At 43.2% G+C, this 24,118-nt stretch overlaps 2 protein-coding genes across 5 annotated transcripts in view; one reads left to right on the top strand and one right to left on the bottom strand.

Annotated features, from left to right (window-relative positions):
* Window positions 1-8,867: 8,867 nt before the first annotated feature.
* Window positions 8,868-19,371, top strand: LOC121542704 (protein C1orf43 homolog). 2 transcript variants are annotated; one of them, XM_041852201.2, is made up of 7 exons: window positions 8,868-9,095; window positions 14,014-14,115; window positions 14,206-14,305; window positions 16,036-16,089; window positions 16,498-16,664; window positions 16,800-16,858; window positions 16,938-19,371. In XM_041852201.2, exons 1-7 carry the CDS (start codon window positions 9,033-9,035, stop codon window positions 17,164-17,166), a joined length of 774 nt encoding a protein of 257 aa, XP_041708135.1. In that variant the 5' UTR covers window positions 8,868-9,032; the 3' UTR covers window positions 17,167-19,371. The 2 variants fall into 2 exon arrangements, with proteins under 2 accessions (XP_041708135.1, XP_041708136.1); XM_041852202.2 differs by having other exon boundaries at window positions 8,870-9,095; window positions 16,956-19,371.
* A 1,574-nt stretch (window positions 19,372-20,945) lies between these two features.
* The window catches only part of LOC121542703 (tuftelin), a 50,679-nt gene continuing 47,506 nt past the window's right edge, over window positions 20,946-24,118 (bottom strand). For all 3 annotated transcript variants that reach the window (XM_041852199.2, XM_041852200.2, XM_041852198.2), the window contains 3 exons: window positions 23,495-23,578; window positions 23,192-23,286; window positions 20,946-22,080 (listed from right to left, as the gene is read on the bottom strand). In XM_041852199.2, the coding sequence (XP_041708133.1) occupies window positions 22,008-22,080; window positions 23,192-23,286; window positions 23,495-23,578 (252 nt within the window). In that variant the 3' untranslated portion in view covers window positions 20,946-22,007. The remainder of the gene's footprint in view (window positions 22,081-23,191; window positions 23,287-23,494; window positions 23,579-24,118) is intronic.

Raw genomic sequence — 24,118 nt, 5'->3', positions numbered from 1 at the left:
CCTTACTCTCTCCTTTTCACTGTCTTCACGACTTCCACTCTTTTCGTCCACAGTGTTTGTCACCCCCTTATTTCCTCTCTCCTTTTTTCCTCCTAATGGAGGGGATAGAGAGGGGTCCCTCATGAACACTGATGATCCCTCCACTAAGGGTGTGTGTGAGGGTGTGTGTGAGGGTATGGGGTTGGTCCACCCTGACACTGGAGACACTGAGGGACTCAAACCAGACACCTTGACTACACTACTCTGATCTCTCTGCCGTGTGTGTGTGGTGAGTGTGGTATTATGTTCAACCAGGGGTGTGTGTGTTGTGTGTGTGGTGTTCTGTTCAACCAGGGGTGTGTGTGTGAGCAGGCCGTTCCTCTCCCCCCTGGATAATCCACTGAGGGGGGAGGAAAGCGGGGAGGGGAAGGGGGAGGCAGAGACAAAGGCAGAGTCTGTGGTAGACTTCCTGCGATTGGTTGCTGTATCTCTCCAATCCCCCTCCAACAGAGACCAGTCTCCTACCGGTGCTGAGAGACGCTTGGTTCTGTTTGAGTCCTTCACACCCTTATCTCTGTTAGCAGCTTCATCAGGTCCAGTAGTCCCATAGAGCTTCTGTATACGGTCCCAGATACTCTGACCCCTGGAGGATCCAACAGATCCACTGGCTGGTTCTCTGATTCCAGACCCAGGACCAGGACTAGACCTCAGCCTGGTGGGGAGGGACTGGCCCCCACTGGCCCTCTCCAAAGCCAGAACCACACACCCTAGACCCACAGGGGACACCCCTTCACCAGGGGAACACCCTGACCCCCCAACGGGGATCATCATCTCCCCTGGTCCAGCTGAGTTAAAGGCCTTAACCCTGGACAACAATTTGCTCTCTCCTGCCCCCCTACTCTCCAAACTCTCTGCTCGTTTAAGTGTGGACCCCCCTAGGTTCCCAGAAAACCTCAGCACCCCAGTTCTGCGCCACTCGCCAGGGCTAGCCTCCCCTCCTCTCCAGTCTAAACTCCTACTCCTTTTAGGCAGGTTTAGTCTTCTCCACTCTGTCCTGCCCCGGGCTCCAGCCAACATCCCCGCATCGCCATAGTTTCTTCCCCTGTCACTGCCATCCTCTGGGATCACGTCCCTCACACCACCATTCTGGCTCAACTGTTCGGTGGCCATTGTGGAGCCTGTTGTGTGTTTCTCCTCACTGGGGAATGGGTCCAGTGCGAGTTTAATTATTCCAAGTGTAGTATGTGGGTAGCTTAGTGGGTAAGAGCGTTGTGCCAGTAACCGAAAGGTCGCTGGTTATAATCCCCGAGCCGACTAGGTGAAAAATCTGTCGATGTGCCCTTAAGCAAGGCACTTAACCCTAATTGCTCCTGTAAGTCGCTCTGGATAAGAGCGTCTGCTAAATGACGTAAATGTAAAAAATGGTAAAAAGTGATAGTTTTAGAATACCAGTAATCCTTTTTGGAGAGTTCAAGCACTGGTCAAAATCGTTACAGAAGCCTTTGACAGCAGCACAGGCCTGGTAGGAAAGGTGTTTTTCTGCCCCAGTAGAAACGTCAAGAGTGGTTGAACTGCAATATTCTCATGTTTGGGTCTCCAGATACCAACAGCCACTCACTTGTATATCTACAGGTTTGAGATTCCATCCATGAAGATTCTCTGCATTTCTGTCTCCCACACACTCAGAGATGATTGTTAGTTCTACTTCCCTCCCTCTCTGTCCATTCTTCTCTATGTCTCTGTGGTGTTGGCTCCAGTAGTCAAACAGAGGTCCTCGGCAGTGAAGTTTTCCTGGGTGAGAGGTCACGCACAAGCCTCAGAACCCTGAAAACATAAAGAAACATATCATATGTCAAATGTTATGTTATATTTACATATGAAAAACATTAAATCTTACATTTACTGAGAAAAAAATTCCATCTTTGAAATGGTTAGGAATGCTGAGGTAACAGTATTCTGGACACTATGGTCAAATGTAATGATACAGTGCAGTTAGTAGCACACAGTAGCCAGATTACAGTCATCAGAGAGAGAGAGAGACTAAGAGAGACAGGAAAGGAGATGACAGAAAGAGACAGAGAGACAGAAAGAGAGAGAAAGAGAGACAGAGAGACAGAAAGAGAGAGAAAGAGAGACAGAGAGACAGAAAGAGAGAGAAAGAGAGACAGAGAGACAGAAATAGAGAGAAAGAGAGACAGAGAGACAGAAAGAGAGAGAAAGAGAGACAGAGAGACAGAAAGAGAGAGAAAGAGAGACAGAGAGACAGAAAGAGAGAGAAAGAGAGACAGAGAGACAGAAATAGAGAGAAAGAGAGACAGAGAGACAGAAATAGAGAGAAAGGGAGACAGAAAAATGAGATGACAGAAAGAGACGGAGACAGAGATAGAAAGAGAGAGAAAAAGAGAGAAAAATAGAGAGATATATATAAAGAAACGAAAGTGTAATAAAAAAAAACATTTAAAAACAATCAAGTTGAAAAATAAATATCTTAAACTCTATAGTAAGTCTCCATCCAACCACCATCTCAGTGAAGTGAGGTTACCTCATCAGTGAAACTCCTCTGCCTTCCATACATTCCCCTCATACTGACTCAATGAGTCCATTCACATAGAAGTTTCCCTCTGCACACCACACACACACACCACCTAAACACGGCACTTAAACACGTATGTCCTTTCAGCTGTTTACACTAGAAACATGTCCTGGGTCGACTGGACTGGCGCACTCAGCTCAACCTAAAAACAAACTGGAAAAACCCATCAGACAACAATCCACACTGACACTAGGAAACAATGTATTACACAGATACAACCTAATCTCTCTCTTTCCTTCTTTCTCTCTTTCTTTCTCTCTCTTTTTCTTTCTCTGTCTCTCTCGCATACTCACACACACATGCACTCTCTCGCCAACTAAAACAATCAAACACAGACAGAGATTCAAAGTGCTCCACAAAGCGTTCAGTCAAACAGAGTTGAATGTGATCAGATAAGATTGTCACAGAAGCGGAACTGAGTGTAACTGTTTTCCATGCAGTGTGTATGGGCACTGCTTTCAGATGGAGCTACTGATATCTACACGGTCACTACCGTAGGCTACTGTTGATCTGCTGTTAGAACAATAGCATGGTCATGGACTTCTATACAAAGCCACTCAGTATATGGTGGCCCGTGTGGGAATCAAATGCTCAACTCTGGTGTTGCAAACAGCATGTTCTAACATACTGAACCACCAGTTTATTTACTAATCTCTTAGATTTTGATCTCATTCTATTTCATATCTACGGTCAGTACAAGATACTCTACTGTCAGTAAAAGATACCCTACTGTCAGTAAAATATACCCTACTGTCAGTAAAAGATACCCTACTGTCAGTACAAGTTACCCTACTGCCAGTACAAGATACTCTACTCAGTACAATATACCCTACTGTCAGTGCAAGATACTCTACTCAGTACACTCTTAGAAAGTGTTCTCCTATGGGGACAGCCGAAGAACCCTTTTAGGTTCTAGATAGCAACTTTTTTTTAAGAGTGTACAAGATATTCTACTCAGTGCAAGATACTCTACTCACTATCTACTACAGTACTCACAACCAGTTCCAAGTGGAAGTTAGAGTGAAGCATCCCTTCAGTTATGAGTTCTACTCAGTACAAGATACTCTACTCACTATCTACTACAGTACTCACAACCAGTTCCAAGAGGAAGTTAGAGTGAAGCATCCCTTCAGTTACGGGTTCTTGACTTGTCATCCAGTCATTCACCTATGGATTGACATATAACCTCCCACTGTCAAATATCTCATCTCTGGGGCGTTATGCAAAGCTAACTGTCTAATGGGTACAGACTGCTGTCATATCGGTGAACAGAATAACTGTCAACATCACAGCCAAAAGAAAACAGCTGCAAACGTCACAGATATTATGATATATCATAATATCAGAAAGTTTGAAGATCCCAAAAATGAATAAAAAATAATACCTATCAACAAGAAGACAAAATCCATGAGAGTGAATGAATTCCATACGGATGGTAATGTGTGTTTTTCTATGTGTGTACCAGTTCTTTTTTGATTCGGCTAAGTCCCAGTGTCAGTTTACAGAAACACCTGTTCTCCCAGGTCACAAAGCCTCCCACCTGCGTATCCGTTGGCAACAACATGGCCCCATTCACTATAAAGCCAAATTAAACAAAGACACACCTTACCTTCAGAGAAACTTAGGAGTCCAAGCTGATCCAATCAGACGCTGTGTTTTGGGGTAGTAGTGGGAGAGAGTACAGTTACCCTCATCCTCATCCTCCTCCACGCTCCCTCTCTCCCTCTGTCATCTTTGCATTATGTATCTATACAGTCACACAAACCTGCCCCACTGGTCTCTCTCTCTCTCTCTCTCTCTCTCTCCCTCCTTCTTGCACACAGGACAGCATTCCAGACTCGCTCAGTGTGTCACCTTCTGACCACACACACCCACATACAGTATTTACACATGCACGAGTATACAGTGGGGAGAACAAGTATTTGATACACTGCCGATTTTGCAGGTTTTCCTACTTACAAAGCATGTAGAGGTCTGTAATTTTTATCATAGATACACTTCAACTGTGAGAGACGGAATCTACAACAAAAATCCAGAAAATCACATTGTATGATTTTTAAGTAATTAATTTGCATTTTATTGCATGACATAAGTATTTGATCACCTACCAACCAGTAAGAATTCCGGCTCTCACAGACCTGTTAGTTTTTCTTTAAGAAGCCCTCCTGTTCTCCACTCATTACCTGTATTAACTGCACCTGTTTGAACTCGTTACCTGTATAAAAGACACCTGTCCACACACTCAATCAAACAGACTCCAACCTCTCCACAATGGCCAAGACCAGAGAGCTGTGTAAGGACATCAGGGATAAAATTGTAGACCTGCACAAGGCTGGGATGGGCTACAGGACAATAGGCAAGCAGCTTGGTGAGAAGGCAACAACTGTTGGCGCAATTATTAGAAAATGGAAGAAGTTCAAGATGACGGTCAATCACCCTCGGTCTGGGGCTCCATGCAAGATCTCACCTCGTGGGGCATCAATGATCATGAGGAAGGTGAGGGATCAGCCCAGAACTACACGGCAGGACCTGGTCAATGACCTGAAGAGAGCTGGGACCACAGTCTCAAAGAAAACCATTAGTAACACACTACGCCGTCATGGATTAAAATCCTGCAGCGCACGCAAGGTCCCCCTGCTCAAGCCAGCGCATGTCCAGGCCCATCTGAAGTTTGCCAATGACCATCTGGATGATCCAGAGGAGGAATGGGAGAAGGTCATGTGGTCTGATGAGACAATAATAGAGCTTTTTGGTCTAAACTCCACTCGCCATGTTTGGAGGAAGAAGAAGGATGAGTACAACCCCAAGAACACCATCCCAACCGTGAAGCATGGAGGTGGAAACATCATTCTTTGGGGATGCTTTTCTGCAAAGGGGACAGGATGACTGCACCGTATTGAGGGGAGGATGGATGGGGCCATGTATCTTGGCCAACAACCTCCTTCCCTCAGTAAGAGCATTGAAGATGGGTCGTGGCTGGGTCTTCCAGCATGACAACGACCCGAAACACACAGCCAGGGCAACTAAGGAGTGGCTCCGTAAGAAGCATCTCAAGGTCCTGGAGTGGCCTAGCCAGTCTCCAGACCTGAACCCAATAGAAAATCTTTGGAGGGAGCTGAAAGTCCGTATTGCCCAGCGACAGCTCCGAAACCTGAAGGATCTGGAGAAGGTCTGTATGGAGGAGTGGGCCAAAATCCCTGCTGCAGTGTGTGCAAACCTGGTCAAGACCTACAGGAAACGTATGATCTCTGTAATTGCAAACAAAGGTTTCTGTAGCAAATATTAAGTTCTGCTTTTCTGATGTATCAAATACTTATGTCATGCAATAAAATGCATATTAATTACTTAAAAATCATACAATGTGATTTTCTGGATTTTTGTTTTAGATTCCGTCTCTCACAGTTGAAGTGTACCTATGATAAAAATGACAGACCTCTACATGCTTTGTAAGTAGGAAAACCTGCAAAATCGGCAGTGTATCAAATACTTGTTCTCCCCACTGTATGTATCATCCCACTCCACACACACACATACAGTACAAACACATGCTGCCATATTGTATTGATCAGTTGACCCTGAAGTCAGTCAGTAGATTTACAACTACACTACATGAGATGTGACGCCGTACAACATCTACAACACACACACAACCACCAAACAGCCATATCAAAATCAATCTCTCTGTCTCCTACGGTGACATCACACCAGACAGAGGAAGAAGGGATATGGTTCTGATAATTATGTGAAACTGTGAGAAGAAAGGATAGAAAGAGAGAGAGAGAAAGAGAGAGAGAGAGCCTAACCCTTCTCAGCCCACCCTAGGTAACCTTTCCAGGTGAAACAACACTAGGATGTAGAGTATAACTCTAACTGTACAGAGTGAGAGTGTTAGATTACATGAGCTGAGACCAAGCTGAGTCAGGTTACCTGTGTAATGGGGAATCAACAAAGGCTTGCATTAGGAGACCTCCACACAACTCATATGAGCCTATACTTTCAACACTCCTTTTCCCCAGGGGAATTCCTTTATGGAGATGTCTAAAAGATAGGTAAGACAGAGGGAGTCTTAGGGCAACGTGAGGGTTGGCCAGTTCAGGGCTCTGACTGAGATAAATAACATCAACTTATCAATAGCACAGGTCAGTAGGTCAAAAGGTACTCCCACATAATGATTATATATCTTTAAGTGTGTTCAGTGTCATGTTGATGACCTGGAACAGGGCAGATCCAGAAAGGACAATATCTGCATTATAAGAAATACATGAAAAGGTTGAAAATAATGTTAAAATTAGGTTTAAAAAACATTTACCTCAGTGTTAGTTTGCTGTGACTTGTAGCTGTTCCGCTCTGTTGTCTGAAGCATGAGCTGAGAGACTTCCTTCCTGAGGGAACAAAGAAGCGTCACACCACCACCATCACCACTGGTAGAGACATCAGTATCACACTTTAATTTACATATACAGTGTGCTGTGTCCCTAACAGCATCCTTTCCTTGTCTGCTTTCCTTCATGACCACTGTCTCGTTAGCAGTATTCCTCCTTTATGACCACTGTCTCGTTAGCAGTATTCCTCCTTTATGACCACTGTCTCGTTAGCAGTATTCCTCCTTTATGACCACTGTCTCGTTAGCAGTATTCCTCCTTTATGACCACTGTCTCGTTAGCAGTATTCCTCCTTTATGACCACTGTCTCGTTAGCAGTATTCCTCCTTTATGACCACTGTCTCGTTAGCAGTATTTCTCCTTTATGACCACTGTCTCGTTAGCAGTATTCCTCCTTTATGACCACTGTCTCGTTAGCAGTATTCCTCCTTTATGACCACTGTCTCGTTAGCAGTATTCCTCCTTTATGACCACTGTCTCGTTAGCAGTATTTCTCCTTCATGACCACTGTCTCGTTAGCAGTATTCCTCCTTTATGACCACTGTCTCGTTAGCAGTATTCCTCCTTTATGACCACTGTCTCGTTAGCAGTATTTCTCCTTCATGACCACTGTCTCGTTAGCAGTATTTCTCCTTCATGACCACTGTCTCGTTAGCAGTCAGCCGGTAACAGTCAGCCGGTAACAGTCAGCCGGTAGCAGTCAGTCGGTAACAGTCAGTCAGTAGCAGTCAGTCAGTAACAGTCAGTCAGTAGCAGTCAGTCAGTAGCAGTCAGCCAGTAGCAGTCAGCCAGTAGCATGACGGAAGCAGGGAAGTGGATTGGGTTTTAGATGACTAGACTGTGACCGTGTACAGACAGATGGCTCGTGGCTGTGTGCAGATACAGTGTCAGCCAAATGAGCCAATCTCAAAGTCTCCCCAAGCTATCATGGACTATGGAATGGTGACATTAGCCTATATCTATATAATGAATTACCAAAGTCCATGCAATGACAACACATAGGCACACTTACTTGTCCCCTATATATCACAGAAAAACGAAGAAATAGAGAAATATCATGTTTACGCAGAAACAGTTCCGTTTCAGGAGATGCCAATTAAGATAAAGGGTTGACTTGCTTGACAGTTCAATGTTTGTAAATGCCATTTTATAGGCTAGGCACCATCTCTGTTGACCACTACCCAAAAGCATTAGCCGTAACTGTAATGTTTTGGTGTCAGATGCCTGGGGTTTTGCTTTGAGGGATTTTCCACCCCACCAATAAATAATCAATAGGGGAAACACTGTAGAGTCAGAGAAAGCAGATGGGTGCTACACATTGGTAGTGGATGAGGTGAGTTTTTGTTTCTACCTATGGACAGCTTTTGAGTGCTATATAAATGTAAATTAAGATCTCTATTGGACAGAGTAGCTCTGGTCTGGCTGTGTGAGGGAAAGATCCCAATGTTCACATCTGCAACTCTAGACATCCTTTCAGCCTCCCACTGCAGTCTCCTCCAGAAGAATGGCTACTCTGTCTATTGGGACAAATAGGATCGTAAATCATCAACCAACTCACATTGCCTTCATTGAGAACTGACAGATTCCTAGTATTTCCCGTAGGCTTCAGAGAATAAGATAACCATAAATCCTTTACAAAGGCAATATTAAGCCTACTACAGGCCTATCAGATTAACAGTTGCAAATGACATGAAACAGTTCGTGGCACATGAGAAGATTGTAAAATGTGTCTTGTTTCTCACCGACTAACAGGTTCGTAGAGACTGGAGACCATGCATAGAGGTTGATACTCACTCATTGGAGAGGAGCGCCTGTGTTTCGTGGGGTGTCGAACAGCAGGTGGCGGTAAAGGGACCTTTGTAGGCCACGTCATCGAAACCAGAAAGGCAGGGAATAGATCACGTGATAATCCCGGATGTCAACAATAGGGGAGTGTCAACACTTCGTTGTTACAGATTTTCCAATGGATTAACCGATTTTTTATAATTAATTAATGTTAGTCACTCGTGTACCTTCTGAAACTATGAGTGCGTTCTGTTGATTCTACGCTAGTTTAGCTTGTGACGAAGACTTTCAACATGAGGTCCGATTCTCCTCTCTCCAGCGTCAACGTAGTGCTTGTTATGGCCTACGGAAGTCTGGTAAGTATTTTATATGAATGTGATCTCGTGTTTTTCCTTTACAGAAAGAATGCTTGGCAAAACGATATATCTGTTGCGTTTCTCAGGACTCCTGTGTAATGTAATTAGCTAGCTAGCTATGGAGACAAGCAAGCACAGCACAAGTGTCAAACTGTAACAAAAAACAGGTTATAGGACAGAGTCAACGAAGACGTGAACTGGGTACTTAAATGTAAAGCACACAACACAGTAAAATATAGCTAGCTTTTATTAAAGGGATAGTTCACCTAGATTACACTGCGTCATTGGGTTTTGGTACACCAGAAGTACATTCATTTCCAATGGAACGCTGAGTTTGCCTTGCAGCATTGCGTTGCAGAGGCAGTTGCAGTGCGTTCTGTGTGGTACATACGTTGGATTTATCGAATGTATGCGTAAACGGGTTGACAGAAATGGTAGCAGAAGGTGAATGTTGAACTTTTGCATTGCTACAAGGCAAACGCAGCGTTCTATTGGAAATGAATGTACTTCTGGTGTACCAAACCGCAATGACACAGTCGGTGTGTTCAAAGCGTATGGACAAGGTATGACAGCAATCCATGCTTAGGTTTTATTTCCCTTGTTTTGGTTTTGTTTCCAAATGTTAACCTTTTAGCATTTGTGGCACAAATCCCATTCGAGTCATGGGACCAACGTTAGCATTTTTCGCTCATCACCTCCAAATCATCCGAAAGTATCTCAAATGGATTCTGAAGCTCATCAAAATCACTTATAGAGGATTTGAACATGCTAAATGGGATTTGTGCCATAAATGCATTTGGAAACAGTGCCAGGGAAACTTAACTAAAGCATTGATTGTGGTCATACCTTGTCCATAGACCGCTTACAAGGTAAGGAAACCAAAATGTAATTTTGTAATTTGGGTGACCTATCCCTTTAACTAAGAATGTATCTCTTTTGGACAGGGTTTACGTGAGATTTTAGGTTCTGGGTTGCCGAGATTAACAAACAATAGGTTAGTACAAACGGGTAGGGCTGGCAGGATTCGAATGGCACGAAAGGTAGTATACAAGTCCAGCAGTGGAGGCTGCTGGGGGGTGGACGGCTCATATTAATGGCTGGAATGGAGTGAATGGTATCTAGCACGTTTTTTTGTTTTCATGTGTTTGATATCATTCCATTCATTCCATTTCACCCATTACACTCTATTCCAGCCATTATTATGAGCCGTCCACCCCCCAGCAGCCTCCACGGCTACCAAACCCAAGTTGTACTCAGTCAGGATACTTACAGTAAATGTACAATTAACATCACAGAGACTGAATAGAATACTGGTAAAATGTTAATGAAGGTAATTTCACACTGCTAGGTCTGGTGTGGGACTTGGAGACAGCAGCAGCTCTGTCCCTGGATTTCCCTCTAATCATTACTTCAAACAGTTGCAAAATATTTTGTTTTGCAACGAAAACTAGCGTTTCTATTGGACAGATTCAAGTAGGTCCCTCCCCGTTTGGTTCCTGTAGTAAACGGTTTCCATTGCAAAACATTTTGCAATAGAATCCAACTAATGAATACCCCCAAGTAGAAGTGCATTCTCCAGAGTCATACCTGCAACCAATCATAAACACACAAACTATTAATTCAAATGGACCAATAAGATGACAGTTACAAATCACATGATTACCGTAATTTACTTTATAGAGGCACCTCCACCCTGTTACAGGACATGCAAGCTATTTCAATGTATACTGAACAAAAATGTTATCGCAACAATTTCAAAATGTTACTGAGTTACAGTTCATATAAGGAAATCAGTAAATTTAAATAAATTCAATAGGACCTAATCTATGGATTTCACATGACTGGTAATACAGATATGCATCTGTTGGTCACAAATACCTTTAAAAAAAGTTAGGGGCGTGGATCAGAAAACCAGTCCGTATCTAGTGTGACCACCATTTGCCTCATGCAGCGCAACACTTCTCCCTTCGCATAGAGTGGATAAGGCTGTTGATTGTGGCCTGTGGAATGTTGTCCCACTTTTCTTCAATGGCTGTATGAAGTTGCAGGATATTGGAGGGAACTGAAACACGCTGTCGTGCATGTTGATCCAGAGCATCCAAACATGCTCAATGGGTGACATGTCTGGTGAGTATGCAGGCCATTTTCAGCTTTCAGGATTTGTGTACAGATCCTTGCGACATGGGGCTGTGTATTATCATGCTGAAACATGAGGTGATGGCGGTGGATGAATGGCACGACAATGGGCCTCAGGATCTCGTCATGGTATCTCTGTGCATTCAAATTGCCATCGACAAAATGCAATTGTGTTCATTGTCCGTAGCTTATGCCTGCCCGTACCATAACCCCACTGCCACCATGGGGCACTCTATTCACAACGTTGACATCAGCAAACTGCTCGCCCACACGATGCCATACACATGGTCTGCGGTTGTGAGGCCGGTTGGACTTATTGCCAAATTCTCTAAAACGACGTGTCTTATGGTAGAGAAATTAACATTCAATTCTCTGGCAACAGCTCTGGTGGATATTGCTGCAGTCATCATGCCAATTGCACACTCCCTCAAAACATGAGACATCTGTGGCATTGTGTTGTGTGACAAAACGGCACATTTTAGAGTGGCCTTTTATTGTCCCCAGCACAAGGTGCACCTGTGTAATGATAATGTTGTTTAATCAGCTTCTTGATATGCCACACCTGTCAGGTAGATTGATTATCTTGGCAAATGAGAAATGTTCACTAACAGGGATGTAAACAAAGTTGTACACACAATTTGCGAGAAATAATATTTTTGGGATCTTTTTTTTCAGCTCATGAAACATGGGACCAACACTTTACATGTTGTGTTTATTAATTTTTTCATTGTACACTACCAGTCCAAAGTTTGGACACACCTACTCATTCAAGGGTTTTTCTTTATTTTTACTATTTTTTACATTGTAGAATAATATTGAAGACATCAAAACTATGAAATAACACATATGGAATCATCTAGTAACCAAAAAAAAGTGTTAAAGAAATCAAAATAGATTTTATATTTGAGATTCTTCAAATAGCCACCCTTTGCCTTGATGACAGCTTTTGCACTCTTGGCATTCTCTCAACCAGCTTCATGAGGTAGTCACCTGGAATGCATTTCAATTAACAGGTGTGCCTTCTTAAAAGTAATTTGTGGAATTTCTTTCCTTCTTAATGCGTTTGAGCCAATCAGTTGTGTTGTGATAAGGTAGGGGGGGGGGTATACAGAAGATAGCCCTATTTGGTAAAATACCAAGTCCATATTATGGCATGAACAGCTCAAATAAGCAAAGAGAAACGACAGTCCATCATTACTTTAAGACATGAAGGTCAGTCAATACAGAACATTTCAAGAACTTTGAAAGTTTCTTCAAGTGCAGTCGCAAAAACCATCAAGCGCTATGATGAAACTGGCTCTCATGAGGACCGCCACAGGAATGGAAGACCCAGAGTTACCTCTGCTGCAGAGGATATGTTCATTAGAGTTACCAGCCTCAGAAATTGCAGCCCAATTAAATGCTTCACAGAGTTCAAGTCACAGACACATCTCAACATCAACTGTTCAGAGGGGACTGTGTGAATCAGGCCTTCATGGTTGAATTGCTGCAAAGAAACCACTACTAAAGGACACCAGTAAGAAGAAGAGACTTGCTTGGGCCAAGAAATATGAGCAATGGACATTAGACCGGTGGAAATCTGTCCTTTGGTTTGGAGTCCCAAATTTGAGATTTTTGGTTCCAAGCGCTGTGTCTTTGTGAGACGTGGTGTGGGTGAACGGATGATCTCCGCATGTGTTTTTCCCACCGTAAAGCATGGAGGAGGAGGTGTTATGGTGTGGGGGTGCTTTGCTGGTGACACTGTTATTTATTTAGAATTCAAGGTACACTTACCTAGCATGGTTACCACAGCATTCTGCAGCGATACGCCATCCCATCTTGTTTGGGCTTAGTGGGACTATCATTTGTTTTTCAACAGGACAATGACCCAACACACCTCCAGGCTGTGTAAGGGCTATTTTACCAAGAAGGAGAGTAATGGAGTGTTGTATCAGATGACCTGGCCTCCACAGTCCCCTGACCTCAACCCAATGGAGATGGTTTGGGATGAGTCGGACGGCAGAGTGAAGGAAAAGCAGCCAACAAGTGCTCAGCATATGTAGGAACTCCTTCAAGACTGTTGGAAAAGCATTCCAGGTGAAGCTGGTTGAGAGTGCCAAGAGTGTGCAAAGCTGTCATCAAGGTAAAGGGTGGCTATTTGAAGAATCTCAAATATAAAATCTATTTTAATTTGTTTAACACTTTTTTGGTTACTACATGATTCCATATGTATTATGTCATAGTTTTGATGTCTTCATTATTATTCTACAATGTAAAAATAAGGAAAAATCCTTGAATGAGTAGGTGTCCAAACTTTTGACTGGTACTGTATATCTTGCCATGTCAAATTCTATATTGTGTCCTCCCTAGGTTGATGTCTCTTCTAGGACATACTCCTCTGGATAGGTGGATGTCTCTTCTAGGACATACTCCTCTGGATAGGTTGATATCTCTTCTAGGACATACTCCTCTGGATAGGTTGATGTCTCTTCTAGGACATACTCCTCTGGATAGGTTGATGTCTCTTCTAGGACATACTCCTCTGGATAGGTTGATGTCTCTTCTAGGACATACTCCTCTGGATAGGTTGATGTCTCTTCTAGGACATACTCCTCTGGATAGGTTGATGTCTCTTCTAGGACATACTCCTCTGGATAGGTTGATGTCTCTTCTAGGACATACTCCTCTGGATAGGTTGATGTCTCTTCTAGGACATACTCCTCTGGATAGGTTGATGTCTCTTCTAGGACATACTCCTCTGGATAGGTGGATGTGTCTAATGTACAGTGTTCTGTGTCTCCAGGTGTTTGTGCTGCTGTTCATCTTTGTGAAGAGGCAGATCATGCGCTTCGCCATGAAGTCTCGTAGAGGACCACATGTACCCCTGGGCCACAACGCTCCAAAGGTAAGAGAGGGAGAGACACACACACACACACACTCAGTCTCTGACATTTCTATACATGTGATTGCTTTCTCTACTTCCTGTGTCCTTTAGGAGCTGAGACAGGAGATAGACTCTTGTCTGTCCAAGGTTCAGGAGATCCGGTTTGAGCCACGCCTGCTGTCTGAACATGACGACAGACTACAGAATGGTGGTGAGAGAACCCCCCACACACACACACACACACCTTCGGGAAGTATTCAGACCCCTTGACTTTGTCCACATTTTGTTACGTTACAGCCTTATTCTAAAATTGATTAAATAAAACAATTTCCTCAGTAATCTACACACAATATCCTGTAATGAAAAAGCGAAAACAGGTTTTTAGAATTTTTTGCAAATTGATTAAATCCAAAAAACCTTTTTTACATAAGTATTCAGACCATTTGCTATGAGACTCTTAAATTGAGCTCAGGTGCATCCTGTTTCCATTGATCATCCTTGAGATGTTTCTACAACTTGATTGGAGTCCACCTGTGGTAAATTCATTTGATTGGACATGATTTGGAAAGGCACACACCTGTCTATATAAGGTCCCACAGTTGACAGTGCATGTCAGAGCAAAAACCAAGCCATGAGGTCAAAGGAATTGTCTTTAGAGCTCCGAGACAGGATTGTGTCGAGGCACAGATCTGGGTAAGGGTACCAAATCCTTTCTGCAGCATTGAAGGTCCTCAAGAACACAGTGGCCTCCATCATTCTTAAATGGAAGAAGTTTGGAACCACCAAGACTCTTCCTAGAACTGGCCGCCCGGCCAAACTGAGCAATCGGTGGAGAAGGCCCTTCGTCAGGGAGGTGACCAAGAACCCGATGGTCACTCTGACAGAGATCTAGAGTTCCTCTGTGGAGATGGGAGAACCTTCCAGAAGGACAACTATCTCTGCAGCACTCCACCAATTATGCCTTAATGGTAGAGTGGCCAGATGGAAGCCACTCCTCAGTAAAAGGCACATGACAGCCCGCTTGGAGTTTGCCAAAAGGCACCTAAAGACTCTCAGACCATGAGAAACAAGATTCTCTGGTCTGATGAAACCAAGATTGAACTCTTTGGCCTTAATGCCAAACGTCTGGAGGAAACCTGGCACCATCCCTACAGTGAAGCATGGTGGTGGCAGCATCATGCTGTGGGGATGTTTTTCAGCGGCAAGGACTGGGAGACTAGTCAGGATCGAGGCAAAGATGAACGGAGCAAAGTACAGAGAGATCCTTGATGAAAACCAGCTCCAGAGCGCTCAGGACCTCAGACTGGGTCCAAGGTTCACCTACCAACAGGACAACGACCCTAAGCACACAGCCAAGACAATGCAGGAGTGGCTTCGGGACAAGTCTCTGAATGTCCTTTAGTGGCCCAGCCAGAGCCCAGACTTGAACCCTATCGAACATCTCTAGAGAGACCTGAAAATAGCTGTGCAGCAACGCTCCCCATCCAACCTGACAGAGCTTGAGAGGATCTGCAGAGAAGAATGGGAGAAACTCCCACAAAACAGGTGTGCCAAGCTTGTAGCGTCATACCCAAGAAGACTTGAGGCTGTAATCGCTGCCAAAGGTACTTCAACAAAGTGCTGAGTAAAGGGTCTGAGTACTTATGTAAATGTGATATTTCCGTTAAAAAAAGATATACACATTAGCATAAATGTCAGAAACTGTTTTTGCTTTGTCATAATGGGGTATTGTGTGTAGATTGAGGGGAAAAAACAATGTAATCAATTTAGAATAAGGCTGTGACCTAACAATGTGGAAAAGTCAAGGGGTCTGTATACTTTCTGAAGGAACATACAGATACATCTGCACACACACACATCATGTAGATGTCTTTTCTACTCATTCTACAGCTACAGTAGCCCTCTGAACTAAAAAAGATGACCTATGTGTGTGTTTTGCAGGTTGCTATGACTACCTGTACAGAATGAGGGCACTAGATGCCATAAGAGACTCTGGTAAGTCCTCTCCTGCTATTTCACCCTGGCCTGTACATCTCACTGTCATCATCCCAGTCCAGCAGCACCCCCTGCTGGGGCATTTTGTAGTAACTACAGTATACTTAAGCAATAAGGCACGAAGGGTGTGGTATATGGCCAATATACCACGTCTAAGGACTGTTCTTATGCACCACGCAGGGCAGAGTGCCTGGATACAGCCCTTAGCCGTGGTATATTGGCAATGTTTTGTCATACCTGTGGTATACCCCGGCTTTCAGCCAATCAGTACCAAGGGCTCGAACCACCCAGTTTATAATGCTGCACATCCTTTTCACATACTGTACTATCTTCTGAATCAGTGACCTTTGACCTCTTGATCCATAACTCCAATTTGATCATAATACATCTTGTCATCTCGTCTGTCAGATATTCCGTTCAGTGAGTTGGGAGGGACTCCCACAGCTGTGACAGGGAGGAGATTCCGGGCCTGGCTTCTAGATCTGAGGAATTCCCATTCCCTGTTCCGCAGCAGCCGCAGTTCCCTCATAGACACACTGCTGGAGGGCTACCACAACGCTCGCCACGGCACCGGGGTCAGTGCGTTTGTGTGTGTGTCTCTTTATTTTACCTGAGGGAGAGAAAGATGTGTGTCTCCACATGACAGTGTGTCTTCCCCTTACTGAGGGGTCTACAGCGTGTGACTCCTGTCTGTCTCTCTGTGTCTGAAGGTGTTTGGAAAAGCAGAGTTAGTCAAATACAAGGAAGCCCTGAACGAACTGGCCTCTGTGTGAGTACAGACACACTGCCATTTATCTAAGCACTACTCATGTGTTATAATGAAGGTTTTTCAACTTTGACTCAAGTAGTTATTCCTCTCTCCCCAGTGTGAAGAGCCAGTCCAGCTCCATCAGTCTGGACCAGCATCACCAGTTGGCAGCTAAAGACCTGACCAGTACCCCAGAGCCTCCCCCCTCCTCTCCCCCCTCCCAGGTCACATACCTGCCGTCAGCTGGGCAACGCACCAAACGACCAAAACACTTCCTGGAACTCAAGAACTTTAAAGACAAATACAACACCTTGGAGAGCACATTCTGAGAACTACAATCTTCTATGGCACAACATGAGAAACTACAACTCCCTACAGCCCCGAGAACTACAACTCCCTAGAAAAAAACCTGAGAACTACAACAACTTCTCTGCTACCACTTTAAATCTGTTTTGTTGCGAGTACTGGACTCACTTTTCCTTCTCTATTTCCAAAGTAGATAGGTAGTGATAAGTAGAGATACTGGAGGTGACAGATAGTGGAGGTGACAGATCTATCATGCATCGCACAGAATATATAGTGCACTATATTGAAGCTTATTTCATATTAAACATCGTTGTGAACTGTTGCACAGACTTTGCAGGTAGATAATCATGTAGGGTTGCAGGTTGGGCTATGCAAAAAGAGAAGAGACCAGACAAGCTACATGCAGTTTCTATGCAGAATGCATGAATGCAGGGTTTCCCAAACTCGGTCCTGGGGACCCGAAGGGGGGCACGTTTTGGTTTTAGCCCTAGCACTACACAGTTGACTCAAATAATCAACTAATCATCAAGCTTTGATTATTTGAATCAGCTGTGTAGTGCTAGGGCAAAAACAAAAACGTGCACCCCTTGGGGTCCCCAGGACCGAGTTTGGGTCCTGGGGTAGACTTCTTTATAGTGTGTTCAGTGCTAACTACACTATTGATGGACTAATGTTACAGCAGACCAGCGGTGCTCACTATGGCCCCGGAGAGCTACAGTACAGGGTGTGCAGACTTTTGTTCCCGCCTAGCACTAACACACCTCCAATCAAGATGATTAGTAGAATCCGGTTAGTCGCTGTTGAGCTGGAACAATACAGCCTGTTATGCAGGACCAGGAGAGAAGATCTCTGGATTATTCCAGTATTACTGTCCAGTATTATTGTCTTGTTGCCAGCACTTGTTTAGGGCAGAGCCATGTATTTACATATATATATGGCTCTGGTTTAGGGCTATTGTTACAAGGAAATTAACATGTTACACAGTCTGACTGTTGTCCATTTGCTGCAGAGAAATTATGACACTTTTTAGAGTGTACAATGAATGATGTTTGTTTTTTAACGATTTTTTAGTTTTCCATTTTTAAAGATAACATGAATGCTTTATATGAATTAATTAAGTGCCCTTTTTCCTGAATTGATGATTTTAATACAGTTAAATTATTACATGTATGTATGGATGAATACTTAAAACGTAATATATTCTTAATGAGGTGTGAGTTGGCTATATAGCCTGGGTTCCAGTCTGATATATTCTTAATGAGGTGTGAGTTGGCTATATAGCCTGGGTTCCAGTCTGATATATTCTTAATGAGGTGTGAGTTGGCTATATGGCCTGGGTTCCAGTCTGATATATTCTTAATGAGGTGTGAGTTGGCTATATAGCCTGGGTTCCAGTCTGATATATTCTTAATGAGGTGTGAGTTGGCTATATGGCCTGGGTTCCAGTCTGATATATTCTTAATGAGGTGTGAGTTGGCTATATGGCCTGGGTTCCAGTCTGATATATTCTTAATGAGGTGTGAGTTGGCTATATGGCCTGGGTTCCAGTCTGATATATTCTTAATGAGGTGTGAGTTGGCTATATAGCCTGGGTTCCAGTCTGATATATTCTTAATAAGGTGTGAGTTGGCTATATAGCCTGGGTTCCAGTCTGATATATTCTTAATGAGGTGTGAGTTGGCTATATAGGCTGGGTGCCAATCAGTTTCTGCTTTAACCAATCCCTACTCTCTCTTACAGCAGAAACAGACTGGTATGGTACCCAAGCACATATGAATTGTGATTGGAGTTATCTAACGGACCTACAGATGTGGGACCAGGCTAGAGATTTATGGATTGAGTAATATTGATGTATGATTGTAGCACAATGTTCCTCCAATCAAATGTGAACAGCTTTAGAAGTGTGTTCTAATGTAATCATGTGTTTCTAATGAGTTGTAGGTTATGTGTGTATGATTGATGTATGATTGGGACCAGAGGAGGCTGGTGAGGAGAGGACGGCTCATAATAATGGATGGAATGGTAACAAACACATGGAAAATCAGGTGTTTGTGTTAAATACCATTCCATTTATTCCATTCCAGCCATTACTACAGCCTTATAATAACGCTGAATAGGTTGCTTTATGTTTTAATGGACTCCCCTGATCTATCCTCTGTGCATTGTAATACATACTGCAGCTGCCATTCCATTAAAGTGGTACCACTGGACCAGAGAGATTGACTGATGATATGACGTCTTATGGCAATGTTTTCATGGACATTTGAGATACAACTCAATTCTAGTGGTGTAGGCTACATTTATCCCCCCAGAACATTATCAGTTGGTCATTTCTTTAATAGCCTTAGTGTTATGGCAACATGTGCCTTTTCTCCCAGCATATTTGTCTATCATGTGACTCACCACCAGGGGGCGGACATTCACTATGCATAAACTACAGTACCTCACTATGCATAAACTACAGTACTTCACTATGCATAAACTACAGTACTTCACTATGCATAAACTACAGTACCTCACTATGCATAAACTACAGTACCGCACTATGCATAAACTACAGTACTTCACTATGCATAAACTACAGTACCTCACTATGCATAAACTAAAGTACCGCACTATGCATAAACTACAGTACTTCACTATGCATAAACTACAGTACCGCACTATGCATAAACTACAGTACTTCACTATGCATAAACTACAGTACCGCACTATGCATAAACTACAGTACCTCACTATGCATAAACTACAGTACCTCACTATGCATAAACTACAGTACTTCACTATGCATAAACTACAGTACCTCACTATGCATAAACTACAGTACCTCACTATGCATAAACTACAGTACTTCACTATGCATAAACTACAGTACTTCACTATGCATAAACTACAGTACTTCACTATGCATAAACTACAGTACCGCACTATGCATAAACTACAGTACCGCACTATGCATAAACTACAGTACCTCACTATGCATAAACTACAGTACCGCACTATGCATAAACTACAGTACTTCACTATGCATAAACTACAGTACCGCACTATGCATAAACTACAGTACTTCACTATGCATAAACTACAGTACTTCACTATGCATAAACTACAGTACCGCACTATGCATAAACTACAGTACCGCACTATGCATAAACTACAGTACTTCACTATGCATAAACTACAGTACTTCACTATGCATAAACTACAGTACTGCACTATGCATAAACTACAGTACCTCACTATGCATAAACTACAGTACCGCACTATGCATAAACTACAGTACCGCACTATGCATAAACTACAGTACCTCACTATGCATAAACTACAGTACCTCACTATGCATAAACTACAGTACCGCACTATGCATAAACTACAGTACTTCACTATGCATAAAATACAGTACCTCACTATGCATAAACTACAGTACCGCACTATGCATAAACTACAGTACTTCACTATGCATAAACTACAGTACCGCACTATGCATAAACTACAGTACCGCACTATGCATAAACTACAGTACCTCACTATGCATAAACTACAGTACTTCACTATGCATAAACTACAGTACCTCACTATGCATAAACTACAGTACCGCACTATGCATAAACTACAGTACCTCACTATGCATAAACTACAGTACCTCACTATGCATAAACTACAGTACCTCACTATGCATGAAGTACATATGTATAGTAGTAAATCATAATAATACATTATAATAATGAATGTAGCTGTAATGTAATATAGAAATGTGAATGAGAATATTTGACTCACTAGTTCCCCCTCAAAAAACATGCAATTATTTTCATAGATTTATTAAAATAACTAAAACACAAAGCTTGTATATATGTTGTTAACACACACACTAAAACGTATACTGAAAATGTTTTCCCTAAAATGAAAGTGTTATTTTCACATAAATACATAAAGATGATTGTCACACACTGTGTCAGGCCAAACACTGGCTGCACGTCTGAAGGATATAAAATCACACAGAGAAAGACTACAGGAAATTCAAAGAATACCACGTAAACAAACACACAAATAAATATAGTTATGTACAAAGCTGGTGATAGTGGATGAAACTTAAAGTAACTGAAATGCATGCATCTCGTCTGACATTTTATTTCTCTGTTATGGCCCAAACTGGCATGGTTGCCTCCTCTCTGAGGCCAAAGTACTCTGTCTGTTATCAGTACCACATGGTACTGCTATCACACTGTCTCTCCTCCTCTCTCTCAGTATTAAAGTCCTTCAGACTGACTTCAACAAATGACAATAGATTATAACACTGGGTTAGAAAGAATAATCTGTCTGCTATGAATAAATATACTTATATTGTGAATCAGCTCTATCAGTATTTACAGTATATCCATCTACATCAAAGTCCATACACAATCCAAAACCGTGCACACACACAAGGAGGCTGGTGGGAGGAGCTATAGGAGGACAGGCTATAGGAGGAATAAATGGAACAGTATCAAACACAGCAAACATATGGAAACCATTTTGACTGTTCCATTTATACCATTCCAGACATTACAATGAGCCCATCCTCCTACAGCTTCTCCCACCAGCCTCCTCTCACACACACACACACACATAAACATTGCATAGTGTCCTATCGAAGGAGTGTGGCCATGGGTGGTTGATGGTCGTGGTTGGTGGTCAGTTGATGTATGTGTGATGTTGTGGTCACCTCAGTTTAAACTTCATACGTGTACTGAGATGTTGGTGTGGTAGTTTTGTGGTTGTGGTCTATTTCAGTCCGTTGTTGCTTAGCTTAGCAGGTTCGGTGTCATTAGGTTAGCCACTTCTCCCTCCATCTCTCTCTTCCTCTCCCTCCCTCGCTTTCACCAGTTCAGGACTTGGTCTCAATGATTTTGATGAAGGGAAGAGGCTTGTTGGACGAGTTGGTGGGCTTCAATGGCTTACTGTGGAGGAGAGAGAGAGAGAGAGAGAGAGAGGGGGTAGAGAGAGGTAGAGAGAGAGAGAGAGAGAGAGGTAGAGAGAGAGGTAGAGAGAGGTAGAGAGAGAGAGAGAGAGATAGAGAGGTAGAGAAAGAGAGAGGTAGAGAAAGAGAGAGAGAGAGCGAGAGAGAGAGAGAGGTAGAGAGAGATAGAGAGAGAGATTAGATTGATGCCAAGGTTTTACACTGGGAAACACATTGCTAGTGAACAGCTGAGGGACACTATGGGGATGTGGTGGGGTCAGAAGTGATTGTGTGTGTTCAGGTTTGTGTGTGGAGGGCTGTGTGAGGCCAGTCAGGGGAATGAGGGGGCTGGTGTGTGGTGAGTTGATGACAGGTCAGGTGTGTGGTGAGTTGATGACATGTAAGGTGTGTGGTGAGTTGATGACAGGTCAGGTGTGTGGTGAGTTGATGACAGGTCAGGTGTGTGGTGAGTTGATGACAGGTCAGGTGTGTGGTGAGTTGATGACATGTCTATGATGGGGGTGTGGTGAGTTGATGACAGGTATATAATGGGGGTGTGGTGAGTTTGACAGGTCAGGTGTGTGGGGAGTTGATGACAGGTCAGGTGTGTGGTGAGTTGATGACAGGTCAGTTGTGTGGTGAGTTGATGACAGGTCAGATGTGTGGTGAGTTGATGACAGGTCAGGTGTGTGTTGAGTTGATGACAGGTCAGGTGTGTGTTGAGTTGATGACAGGTCAGGTGTGTGGTGAGTTGATGACAGGTCAGGTGTGTGGTGAGTTGATGACAGGTCAGGTGTGTGTTGAGTTGATGACAGGTCAGGTGTGTGGTGAGTTGATGACAGGTCAGGTGTGTGGTGAGTTGATGACAGGTCAGGTGTGTGTTGAGTTGATGACAGGTCAGGTGTGTGGTGAGTTGATGACAGGTCAGGTGTGTGTTGAGTTGATGACAGGTCAGGTGTGTGTTGAGTTGATGACAGGTCAGGTGTGTGGTGAGTTGATGACAGGTCAGGTGTGTGTTGAGTTGATGACAGGTCAGGTGTGTGTTGAGTTGATGACAGGTCTATGATGGGGGTGTGTCTGCCTGCGTTACTGCGTTTGTGTGTGTGAGTTACCTGTAGACAATATGGGCGTTGCGGTCTGATGAGAGGTGCGAGTTTGACCTTTCACCTCCCAGGAAGTAGTCCATCTGATCATGCATCTCCCGGTTCTAAACACACACACACACACACACACACACACACACACACACACACACACACACACACATATACACACATAGGGTCAGAGGTCAGGGTCAGAGGTCAGAAGAAGTCAAACCCAACTCTGTGTTGCAGGCATAATATAGTACAGTTCAGAGCTACAGTAGTTGGAGAACAAAAGACTACAAATCCCAGGTATGGTTAGTTGGTACTGACCTCTGCCTCCAGGAAAGCCACCTTCTCCTCCAGGTCTCTGATGACACGGTCCCTCTCCTGGATCACCATACGAGAGTTCTGCAGCTGTAGACACACACATACATGTTATAGTCATGTTATAGCATGTTATAGTCCTGTTATAGCATGTTATAGTCCTGTTATAGCATGTTATAGACCTGTTATAGCATGTTATAGTCCTGTTATAGCATGTTATAGTCCTGTTATAGCATGTTATAGTCCTGTTATAGCATGATATAGCATGTTATAGACCTGTTAAATCATGTTATAGTCCTATTATAGCATGTTATAGTCCTGTTATAGCATGTTATAGACCTGTTATAGCATGTTATAGTCCTGTTATAGCATGTTATAGTCCGTTATAGCATGTTATAGACCTGTTATAGCATGTTATAGCATGGTGTAGACCTGTTATAGCATGTTATAGACCTGTTATAGCATGTTATAGTCCTGTTATAGCATGTTATAATCCTGTTATAGCATGTTAGAGCATGTTATAGTCCTGTTATAGCACGTTACAGTCCTGTTATAGCATGTTATAGTCCTGTTATAGCATGTTATAGTCCTGTTATTGCATGTTATAGACCTGTTATAGCATGTTATAGT

The sequence above is a fragment of the Coregonus clupeaformis genome, chromosome 28 (assembly GCF_020615455.1).
Source record: "Coregonus clupeaformis isolate EN_2021a chromosome 28, ASM2061545v1, whole genome shotgun sequence".
Classification (NCBI taxonomy): Eukaryota; Metazoa; Chordata; class Actinopteri; order Salmoniformes; family Salmonidae; genus Coregonus; species Coregonus clupeaformis.
The sequence above is the reverse complement of the archived record's forward strand: the minus strand, read 5'-3'. Positions and strand labels throughout refer to the sequence as shown.

Bases quoted from the DNA above. Each gene is read 5' to 3' on its own strand.
- LOC121542704 (XM_041852201.2), top strand. From the start codon at position 9,033: ATGAGGTCCGATTCTCCTCTCTCCAGCGTCAACGTAGTGCTTGTTATG. The intron at 14,116-14,205 runs GTAAGAGAGGGA...TGTGTCCTTTAG, and splicing joins TGGGCCACAACGCTCCAAAG to GAGCTGAGACAGGAGATAGA. The intron at 14,306-16,035 runs GTGAGAGAACCC...TGTGTTTTGCAG, and splicing joins CGACAGACTACAGAATGGTG to GTTGCTATGACTACCTGTAC.